The sequence below is a fragment of the Aulostomus chinensis genome, chromosome 21 (assembly GCF_037954235.1).
Source record: "Aulostomus chinensis isolate RoL2024-O1b breed Wild chromosome 21, RoL_Achi_v1.0, whole genome shotgun sequence".
NCBI lineage: Eukaryota > Metazoa > Chordata > Actinopteri > Syngnathiformes > Aulostomidae > Aulostomus > Aulostomus chinensis.
This window is the reverse complement of record NC_141340.1, coordinates 16,811,871-16,824,071: the sequence shown is the minus strand read 5'-3', so window position 1 is coordinate 16,824,071 and position 12,201 is coordinate 16,811,871. Positions and strand designations below refer to the sequence as shown.

Genomic DNA, 12,201 nt, shown 5'->3' with positions numbered 1-12,201 from the left:
CAATCAACTTTCTCAGATACAGTCTTTGTGTGTGTGTGTGTGTGTGTGTGTGTGTGTGTGTGTGTGTGTGTGTGTGTGTGTTTGTGTGTGTGTGTGTGTGTATGCACATGCCTGCATGCCAATGACCTTTCCATTGCTAGAAAGTCACAAAAGAGGCCATTGTACTTTTCTTGGGTGTTACCAATGCTCCAATAGACAGAGGGCCATGGGAGTTAAGAGGCCAAAAGAGGAGAGATGGACAAGACTGAGTGGAGAGAGAAAGAGAGACAGAGAGAGAGAGAAGGTGTGTGTATGTGTGTGTGTGTGTGTGTGTGTGTGTGTGTGTGTGTGTGTGTGTGTGTGCACTTGTGCGTGCGTGCATGTGTGTAATGATTCAATTCAAAACTATTTTCTCTATGCAAGTGGTTAAAATCATGATATTTACCTAGGTCCATGCTCTTAGACTTGCGTGTTTTTATGATCTCCAGCTGACCAGCATTCTCATACTGCTTGGTGCGTTTCTCCGACATACTCTGGCGGCCAAAGCCCTCTCTCTGGAAAGCACCATCAGGGTCTGCATCTAGACTGAGTGAGCTACATTTGATAGAAAACAGAGAGACAGGGACAGAATAGTATTATTGTGTTGCAATGCGACATGGCAAGCACATGTTAATTTCAACCATGTTTTGATCTCATGATTATACAATGCAAATGAATTTTCTGTTAATGTAAGGTATTTTGTCAAGATCCATCCTGATGAAAAAGACTGGAAGATCAAATTCACCTATTAATATTTATGTACCCCAAAACCTCACTCCAAAACAACCCTTTATAATGACCATTGACATTCAATACACTCTCTTACACACACAGTCAGTTTCAATTTGTCATCTTAATGAGCATTCTACAAGGCCACCTCTGCTGGGTTGGTTCAGGACACACCACAATTGAGAAGAGTAGGTCTGGCTAAAATGTGTGCTACCCTAGTGATGTGAAAGTGCTTTGGGTTCATGGCCACTCAATAGACCCCTCTTATGAATATATCTGGAGTAGTGGCAGAGCTTGGTCAGCCACTGCACTCTCCCTTTGAGATGTTCTATCTCTGTCTGGATCTTAATTGAAAACTGGAGGGGAGAGGGGGGCTTCAGTTGGAAGAGAGTTAAAGTTATCTTTGCATGTAGATGTGTGCATTACATTTAATGTGAAAACATATTTCCATTAAACATGGGACAACAAAAGGGGAGATGTGATGATGAAATTTGCCAGGTGTTGCTGGCATTAGAAGACAATGTTACTTTTATTTTGTTAACAAACCTACAGTTCAATTATTAAATTGTATTTGTATTTTACTTCTAAAGGTGTGCCGAAAGCCAACAAAATACATATGTAACAGCTAATAGTTTTGGTTAGGGTTAACCCTAAGCCTCATTAGTCATCATTGCTTTTCCGCGATCGCAAATGGGTGGCTTTTGCTCTTGGTTGATATGACGCAATTTAAATTGGAGTCACAGGGAGGAAATACCCTTCAATACAGCAGCTGCATACTGTACCTGTTGACACTTGTTTGCATGTAAACAATTCTTATATGGCTTGTCAACCACATTCAAAAGACAAACCGCTTCATGTGTCACAGAGGGGCCAGCGTCAACATGTTGTTTTGCTGTCGACCAAACCTGACATTCTCATTGAAGATCAGACAGCTATGAAGGAACTACAGGTGGAGAGGAAGTTGAAGCGGGAAGAAAGGAAAGACAGCACAGATGTATTATTCATCACCCCTGGCTTTTCTCCTCTCATCATCTAAAGCCCACAAAAAACAGTGTCGTCACTTTTTCTGTCTCCGTAAACGTAATCTGGTGGAGCATGACTGAGATGGTTCAGACAAGAAAGGACGTATTTTCAGCCTGAATTTAGATTTCTCTCACTCTTGCTGGCATTGTGTTTCTGAGCCAGTGGAACACACAGAGATCATAGACAAAGTGAGGGGCCAGCAGGTGGGATCATGCACACGTCTGTCACACATGTACAGGGAGTTGGCAAGTGTGCTAGTGTTAGAGGAGCAGTAGGGATGAATCACAATCCAGCTCATGTACATGCAAACAATGGGAACTTAGATTTTAAACTGCTGCCCATTTTAATTGTAGAGTGGTTTCATACGAATATATATATATATATATATATATATATATATATATATATATATATATATATATATATAAATATAAATATATATATATATATATATATATATATATATATTATTGGTGCTAACAAGAACTCTTAAAGGGTTCATAATTCACAGAATTCACAGGGGATATATTTACTTGTTTTGCTTTATGGACTTCCCTACATACCTTGTAACAAATAATAGATGCAGGACTTTTATTCTGATTCTAGTATTTTTTACAAGGTGATATGACAACATTCTAAGTCTTATGCATTAGGTTATGATTGTAAGTTGTACTGTCGCAAAAACATGACAGAGGCTGATATCATCTTAAGAGTCCACTTCAAACTGGCACCCAAAGATGTTCATTAATAGAAATACATCCCTCAATTACAGGCCTCATATTCACTCTGTGCAGTTATTAATTTCCTTCATGGGGATTCTTATTGGAAGGAGGACCTGCTTGAGATGTATTTCGGCCCTGACATGGTAGCCTATTAAGACAGCCTGCTGCTGTAAGGAAAAGCCAATTCTGATATAGACTTAAATGGCTCAGTCCACTAAGGTGAAACCCACAGAAGAATTGGATTGTTCACCTTGGTTAAAAATTCAATTAAACAAAAAAAAGATGAATTGAAGTGAGAACAGATATGACTGTGTAACCACAAGGCAATACTCTGCAGAGTGACACAATTTTGTCCTGAGACCATCCATCTTGTCCCCACCTCTTTAATACTGAGTCTAATCCATTAAGATCACACATCCCCTCATCTTTCCTTAAAAGTAATTTTCAACATTCTGAGCAGATGCTTCCTCCACGCTAAAAGTCCTCCCATCGTCATCTAAAATTAACAAGCACTGAGGATGGCTCACAGGCAAATCCACAGCTCAAACTTGTCCCTGCCTCCATCTCCCATGAAGGAAGTTAAATATGTCAAAAAGCAACTCAGTCTTGTTGCTAAGTGGTATGTGCGGAAAAGCACTATGTGTCGGATAAAATAGCACCTCAGTCTGGTCCAATAGAAGGGGGTTCTGTGTGTTAAAGTCACAGCTTCGGGGAGGGAGAAAAATGCTCTACAGGTGAGTCGATCAGCAGATCACATGGATATACAGCTGGAACAGAGAACTTGGATCATTGTGCAAAAGACGACAGAACAGAAAGCTTTTCACTCTTTCCAAATAAACCTCAGAAGACGTGTTCGGAAGCATTGATTCCCCCATTTCTTCACATTTCACAGAGCAGTAAAGTTTTCATTCACGGGTCCCTGCCCCTTCCACTCGCTGCACTTGCCATGCAAGTATTTCTCCCCCCCCCCCCCCCACGACCCTTAATATAATAAGCGGTAGAAAATTGATGGATGGATGGATGTTGTTTATTTTCCCTCATATGATATTTCAACATAATAATCTCGCACCTATACAGGGGTCCCGTCCCCAGGTTGAAAACCGTTGTTCTCAAGTGTGAAGGGGCTGTTGTAAAAGAGGATATCCCGATTACTAGATTTACGCCGCTCACTCAGTTACAGCAGTGACATTATCAACTTAAGCTTGGACCCTAAAACTGTGAATTCAGATGTTTCCATCAGTGCTACAAAGACATCTACACCTGTGATTTGTCGTAATCTCCACTTAATTGGGACAGAGTTGCAGAGAGACAGATAGAGAGCCTAGAGGATCAATTAAGACCTCTTTGTCCATCCGCAGACTCCAATACTGACCTCCTCATTCAACAGCTATCTTGAGTACAAATGCTTTAATTGGCTTTTAGTGCACAGCCTGAATGGATGGTGCGATGGCTGAAAAAGAGCACGCACTTTTTGCAGTGTACCAAGATTGTGAGTCAGGAGTGTGTATGTTTAGCTTACAGCCTACAGCCTTGTCACCATGAGTAATTGTAGGGAGCACACATGCACGCACATGCACACACCCACAACCAAACAAATAGCACAGAGGGATACTACATACTACATGAAACAACAAAGAAAGACACAAATAAACACATGCAAGTTGAGCAGGGAAAGGTGAGCATGTATGACAAGCCTGTAGCAATGGCTTTCCACTGATACACAGTAATTATTCTTGAAGTCAAAAGGAAATATTAGCATTTAAGGGAAAATGTGTCGCACATGCAGTGGATGTGTGTGTAAGTGAATGACTGTCTACTATTTGTTCTTTAATGTTGCCAGTTGTCAGGAAAATTTTGTGTAGCTGTTGGGCTGTGTGTATGCAGTTATGATAATAGTCTGAAGGTGAAAACACTTGCTAAACAGAGGACTTGTAATTTTACTTGAATTACTGATGGCAGATACTATTAGGGAGTCAACTGAAGTAGGGAGTCTGTCTGCAATGTTAGTGTGAAAGTTTGTTTGTTCCTGTCTATGCGGACCTTTTCCACTTTATATGTTAATTTGTGATATTGTTTACCAGCCAATGTGTAGACAAACACTCATGAGACTGAGGGCACTGTGCAGCAGAGTGTATTACTCTGTGTGTGTGTGTGTGAATATATATATATATATATATATATATATATATACACCGGTATATATATGTGTGTGTATATATATATACACTCACATATATATACACATACATACATACATACATACACACACACAGGCTCTCAGAGGTACAGTGGCCATCTAGCAACAGAACGGTCGGCGGTTCAGTCCTCACTTCCCCTGGTGGCCATGTTGAAATATCCTTGAGCAAGATACTGAGCCCCTAATTGCTCCTGACAGCCCTGCTACGGACTGGCGACCCGTCAAGGGTGAACCCCGCCTCTCGCCCAATGTCAGCTGGGATACTGCAAACCTTAACGGATAAGTAGTTTCAAAATGGATGGATGGATATATATATATATATATATATATATATATATATATATATATATATATATATATATATATATATATATATATATATATATATACACACATACATACATACACACATACGTGTGTGTGTGTGTGTGCGCACGTGTGTGTGTGCGTGTGTGTGTGTGTGTGTGCGTGCGTACACGTGTTTGTGTGTAGTCCTTTTCCATCTCCACTGGTTGACAGACTGTGTCAGAGCTGCCTGGGAAATGATGTTCCCACCTGTGACATCTCACAAAGACAGAGAAGGACACACTTCTCAGTTCTCTCTCCCCGTCTGAGTCACGTGTCCATGTGTCCACTTCTCCCCTCCTTCACCTTAATGAGGATTGGCTCCTATCCTCCACCCTGTCAGCTACATCTAGATTGTGGTCCATACCATGGTCATGTTAGTGCAAATTTTAAAATTGTGTGACAGTGCCTCCAGTGGTATATATAGTATTTATTAACACACACACACATTATATATATATATATATATATGATTTATTAACACAGCATAAAGAGCATTAAATAATCTCATTTCCAATACATTAAAATGTTCATGCCCAATAGCATTTTTTTCATACTTGTTGCGAGTCATTTACCAATTTGTTTTGAACTGGTATCATGCCTTTTACTAGTATTGTGCATTTAATTTTCAAGCCAATTTGAAGCAAATTGTGGATATGCTGCGAAGATGGGTCCTCCATCAACTGTTTTTCCATCAACTGATGCCATCAGAAAACGTTGGTATTGGCAATGCTACACGTTGACGTGTCCGTAAGAGCAGAGTAGAGAAAGAGCCTTCTGTTATTGAAAAATAAACACAGGTCTCCAGCTGGATAACTCGTCATTATTCTTTCATGCCAGCTAAAATCAGCCATGCTGCATGCTGTCTGGAGAGGAAGACACATTTTGGGAAATGAATGCAGATTATGAACTGTATATAAAATATAGACGGAGACAGCAAAAACAACAGGTAATTGTCAAAGTTTTGCTCTGCAAGAGATTATTCACTTAAAAAGGGGTTCAAGCTTCTATTTTATGAATTAACTATTTAAACTAAGGGCAAAAAGCATGGCCAGACCAAAATGGATGCTTTTTTCTATTCGAGTTTTGCAATTTCTTGATTTATAATTAAAGCATATTTAAGTGTGTAGATACACATGTGTACACACACAGACACACACATACATTACCCTATATATCCTTACACACACACACACACACACACACACACACATATATATACACTGTACAGTCTATATGTTTGCTTGCTTTTGGATCTCAGAACCTAAGCGTAGTGTAGTGAGCTGCACATGAGCAATTCCTCACAACAGAACCTCCTGTATTTTATTTACATGTATTACATAGACTAAAAATCTCAGAGTCCATCTGGAAAACATCTGGAGTTTATCTGACGATGTAAAACCAGATCTTGATTTTCACACTACCAGTTCAGGCTTAAAAGGTAGAAGAAGTTAACTGTGACCCGAGACAGATGGAACAGACACACCCAACAACTGCACTTTATCACTGGTTGGGATGAAAACCAGGTGGGAACTCCAAACATCCCTAATATATCTCAGAATGGGCTTTTATTTGAAATACACTAAATTTTGTTTCTGGCATGTCCCACATTCCATTCCACGAGTGGAAAAACCTTTCATCTTCTTAGTTATCAAGATTATTCTGCAAAGCCATGACATCACACAATGTGTCTTATCTGGTTTGTTGTAAATCATTTCGACATGGGCCTTCCTGTTTGGCTTCAGATTCAAAAATAATGGAGGAGGCAGACACTGAAAAGGGAATTAATGTGACAGACCAATACCAAATGCTCAAATGAAGCATAATATACAACCTTTATTTATCCAGTAGAATCTGAAAGAAGACACATTCTGGTTTCCATCACTCTGAATCAGAAATACTGATGTCTCCCTCAGACATTACCAGACCACATAAGAGCAAAATGAGTACCAAATGTAGATCCATGAAAGTGGTGCCTTTTCCCATTTGGACTCTCTTTGAACTATGAGCCAGAACGACGCCACCAGCGAGCTGATAATAAATATAAGTATCGATAATTATACTTAAAAAAACAGACAACAATAGTAACGTAGCATAAAAAGGTCAAATTTGGATGCCTGCACATTAATGTAGTAATACAGAGCTAAAAGGGTTGTTATATTTACAACGTGTTTTATGTTCATTTGTGGCCTCTGAAACTGATGTAGTAAAAGAGAAGAGCTTTGAGTACCTGCGTAAAAAAAGCAAACACCGAATGTCTTCACCCGGTGAGAGATGAGTGAACAGCATCACATAGCACACTTGGAGTGTGCGCACACACACACATAAGGTATTGGATGGGAATTAGTATTGGAATAAAAAATAAAAAAAAAAGACAGTAGGTTAGTTTACACATCTTCTGTGAGATGGGAATTCCGCCTCAAAAAAATCATTTGTCTTGGGGGCAAAAATACGAATATGTGGTTCGTATAAGTTCAATAGAAACCCACTACAGAGACGAAGAAAAGAGGGTAGATATATGAAGACACAATACCATGCGCATCCTTATTTCATATGACCTTGAACATGACTGAGTTTAAAAAGAAATTAAAAAATGATCAAATCAAAACAGCCTTATTTCATTATAATTTTGTTTACAGTAGAAGTTATCTGGACTCTTTAAATCACTACCAAATGCTAATATTACCTTTTGATCAACCCGACATGAACAGAAAGAAGTAAGGCAGGATTAAATTAATTTTACAAGCCAACTGCTATGCTATTCTCTTAGGGAGCAAAGTACCATGGCTACGAAGAAGAAATAAATTATTAAAGAAATGAGGGACAGGAAATTGGACTTTGTAAAATTTGAGATGAAGAGAAAGAACTTGAATTACAACGGTTTTACAAGCAGTAATTTATGAGCTTTGTGTATGCACCGTAGATATGTAGCTGTGGCCTTGGCAAGGCGCCTCTCACGAGTAAGGAAGGCTGCATAATACGGGGGCCAGAGGTGAGACTTTCATAGCTTTGCACAATACATATTCAAAACGTACAGGACCCTGGCTGCACTGTTGCATGAGCTTAATTAAAAAGTAACCATTCCAACACCTTGGAGCCTTGCTGCCCCACATTCTATGCAAGCTTGGTATGCTTGTTAGTGCTGTGTGTGTATATTTGGATACTGGGGGAACTTAAAAGATAAAATGACAAACATTACTTGTCGGTTAGATGGAGGGTACACACACTTGATGCATTTAAGCAGCATTTCAGTGAAAGAGAATGTGTACTTGAAGTATGTGCATGTGTGTGACTTTGACAACATACATTTTTAACAATAACCCCAGGCAGCGGTACATAGCACGCTTCTGCTTTGTGTGCACAAGTGTGTGTGTGTGTGTGTGTGTGTGTGTGTCTGAATGGAGGGAGAGCATGTGAAGGGGCCTGAATGTGTCTTAGCAATATGTTGTGGACCTAATCCACAATGGGAAACATTACATTACGAACAGGAATGTAGGTCTGAAGAGGGAAACTTCTCATTCATAATTTATAGATAAATGGGTGGGTGGGGCGTGTGTGTGTGTGTGTGTGTGTGTGTGTGTGTGTATGTGTGTGTGTGTGTGTGCACACGCGCGCAGCAAGGGGTTTCCCACTGCAGCCCAAATTGACTTACAGATTTTTAAGAATGAAAGCTGTTCTACATATTTTGCTACATTGTAACAAATGTCCTACATAGCTGCATGTTCTCCAGCATGTATTTACAGAAGCATTCACACGATGACTGTCAATGAATGCAAAGATCACTAGGAAACCTTAAATTCAAAACCATATGCAAACAAAGGTACACGGTCTCTGGGACGAATGACCTTGCTTGGGAAGAACCAGTCTTTTTACTTTGCAGCCAATATATCTGACTGCCCAAATAGTCACATCCATCATACACAAAGTGAGCAGAGGAGGATGGTATAAGTGCCATTTCTCAGAGTTCCATAAACTCTGTGACCTATTTGCGTGGTTTATTTGCAATGGCTCTGTAGTTATGGACAGTTAAATTCTGTGCTGATTAAAAGCAAATCAAGGCACAGGAACTCTGTTGTCTGTTGTGGTCTGCATTTAACCCATCCTCTATAAAGCAGTGTGTGGAACATGCAGCGCTCGGGGACAAACTCATTCTACCAGTGCCTCGGTCAGGAGCAACCACAGGAGTATTTACCCAACACACACAACTATGATGGTGGGGGGAAACTGGGGAGCCCACAGGAAACCCACACATAAGGTGCATGTGGAGAAAATGAACGTGGGAAGGCCAAGACTCGAACCCAGGAGCTTCTTGCAAGATTTCCTGCATAAGCTGATCCTGGCTTTTTAAATGTCTCATTGCAGCACAGAAGAAGAAGAAAGAACAGGTTCCTTTCATAAGCATTGTCACTGTTGCAAACACACAAAGGTGACTAACTAGTATAAAATATTTTGCACATTGTAACCAAAACCACAAAAAGCATTCCATTTTCTTCACAGAGGAACCTTTTGAAATCCATCGACTTATAAGTTACTCAGGAAACCCCAGCTGCTAACATAAACAATCCTGTGCTCACCATTCGTTCTGACCAGGCAGCTCATGGATCCAGGGTACTGGGTTTTCTCCTACAAAACCCATGTCATCGTGGGAACTGGTCGATGATTGGTCAGAGACGTGGGCAGGAAGCAGGGTCAGCCGATCATCTTCAATCATGACTATGTCATCCTGTGGCATGTTGACAGTTGGAGAGAGCTGGTAGTTACCTGGGACAGGAAGAAGGGACAGAGTGGATCAAGACTAAATTAACGAGTGCATAGCTTGCACTTACATAAGACATTTGACAAAAGTGTAAAATACAAAAAATAAATGGGGAATTTAAACATCTTGTCATAATATGATAAAAAGTAAATATTAAATAAATACTGAAGATTTGGGAAATGAGTTTAGAGGAGTTCACTTAGAAACAAACATCACCATAAACATTTATTTTAGGAAGCTAAGAAGGGATGAAGTTGATCGACAACCCAGAATTCAGTCTTCTTACGCCACTTTAAGTCACGTTAAGTTGTAGGCCTGGGACGTTTTTATCAGTCCCCTTTAACTTTCTTCAAGGAGAAAGGTGTGCAAAGGAAGAGCTACCCTGATCTGTATTCCATCCTGCCTGACCTTCCCTACTGAGGGCTTCTTTGAATCACTCCTTTACTGCTTCTCGGAAGTCAAAGTCAATGCACTAAGCAGTAAGGACATGCATGAGAAGAGTTGTTCAATGGCATGAGAAGTGGCATCGTATAAAGGAGGTGCAGGATTCAGTTTGCAAATTGATTAGGGCATGATATAAGTATAGACACGGAAGCGTTAAAAGTGGAAATCAAAGTCAAGAGAAGTGACGAGGGCTGAGTTCACACCTGATTACAATTAGACAAAGGCATTTAGAGAAAACTTCCTGAAGTTTCTGCTTTCGTTTCCGTGATCACAAAACTAGTTTCAAAGTTCAGGAACAGCAGACAGTGATTTCCCGTTGTCCCAACTTGAAACTGAGAGGTATTTCATTACCAACAAATAACAGATGTGCTGTATGTTGGGAAAGGAATTACAGGGTGTGTCGTTGTCGTTGGTTAGAATAATGAAAACAGCTATAAGTGCTGGAACAAGGAATTCTAGCTTATAAAAGTGCACTGGAAGTCTGAGAGAAAAATAAACTAGAACGAAAAGAAAGAAAGAGAGTAATGTCAAGAGTGTTATCGGAGGCACGACACTGATTTATTATACATTGTGTGAATACATGATCCAAAGAGGCTCCAAAGACAGATTCATATCTCCAAGATGGTAGCTCACCTTGGTAGTGATAATTTGACTTAACTCAGGAGTCTCATTCCAACCATTTTAATAACAAAACAAAGCAATGAAACAAGCAGCTGAATTTTCTTTACATTTTTTTTTTTATTATTATTTTGTGACTTCCAAGCTATAAAACAACAATCCTGATAATTGATTCTTCAGGAAGCCTCAACCCTTTGTCTATAGGCTGCATATCTAAACCAGTTAAAATAGCTGCCAACACTGTACAGGTGAAATGAAGGCAATTTCTCACTTGGGCAGCTTGACAGAGAACCCTAGATAATTGAATTCACCTGCACTGTAAATCAGCAGGACTTGAGTAATGACAGTGAGAAACTCCAGTTCGACTCAGCAGTCAGACCTTCTGGAGTTAGTTATCGTCTGACGTTTGTATTCATCCTTTACCCTCTACTCACAATCATACGGTTGTGTTTATTAAAGTCAACGGTTGGTGACATATATATATATATTTTTTTAGATTTCTAAATTATTTGAGGATTCTTATAAACACGATAGCTAATGTTTGACATGTTCATATAATGAATAACATCATACGTCACTGTAACGGGTCCATGAAGCTTGGGAAGTTTATCAGCTTTATAAAACACTTGGAGCGTAAATCTCTTGGCAAGTATCCTGAACAAATGAAGAAACAAATGAATTCAATGATTTTGCAACGCAACATATCATTTTTGATTATATTCTTCCCGGTGATACATTAGTCCAATGATATTTCACCCCCCCCCCCCAACATGTAATTTGCTTTTCAGTTATGTACTTTTTCATGTTGTTTTTTTTAAATGTATTTATTTTGTTTTTTGAGGGTTTCCTCTGGCTGACTACTCAGTGGCTCCAGAAATCAGCTAAAAGCCATTTGTATTTTGAGCTTGAAGTCAATGAAGACGGACAATCTGCAGCAAAAAAACAAACATGGGCATATATGGTAGGAATGCTACTTGTCTTTTGCCTAATTCCTATCACGAATTGTTTCCTGTACCCTTGATGAGGCTTCACTCGTCTTTGGGATCCGCCATCGTTTAGATTTACACTAAACACTTGCACTGTCAATATACGAACACAAAAAGATGGACCTATGACCTGCCAAAGTGCTCTGAAACGCCAATCTTGCTGTGGAAGCTGTTTCCAGCGTCACAACTTGCAACATGCTGTCATGGCCAGTAACAAAGAGCTAATGCAGTCTGTTGTCAGTACCTTGTTTCATTTGCATTGTTTGCTTTAAAAGTTTTAGTGTTTCAGTTCTCTGTGTTGTCAACAACAATTTGGTACCTACAAATGCAACACCTCCGCCTAAATGTACATTAGATCTCGGG

The 12,201-nt window shown here is 39.7% G+C and overlaps 1 protein-coding gene across 7 annotated transcripts in view; it reads right to left on the bottom strand.

The window, feature by feature from the left end:
- LOC147241878 (partitioning defective 3 homolog) overlaps positions 1–12,201 on the bottom strand; it is a 390,131-nt gene that overhangs the window by 121,590 nt on the left and 256,340 nt on the right. For all 7 annotated transcript variants that reach the window (XM_086192266.1, XM_086192265.1, XM_086192260.1 and 4 more), the window contains 2 exons: positions 9,609–9,795; positions 425–573 (listed from right to left, as the gene is read on the bottom strand). In XM_086192266.1, the coding sequence (XP_086048392.1) occupies positions 425–573; positions 9,609–9,795 (336 nt within the window). The remainder of the gene's footprint in view (positions 1–424; positions 574–9,608; positions 9,796–12,201) is intronic.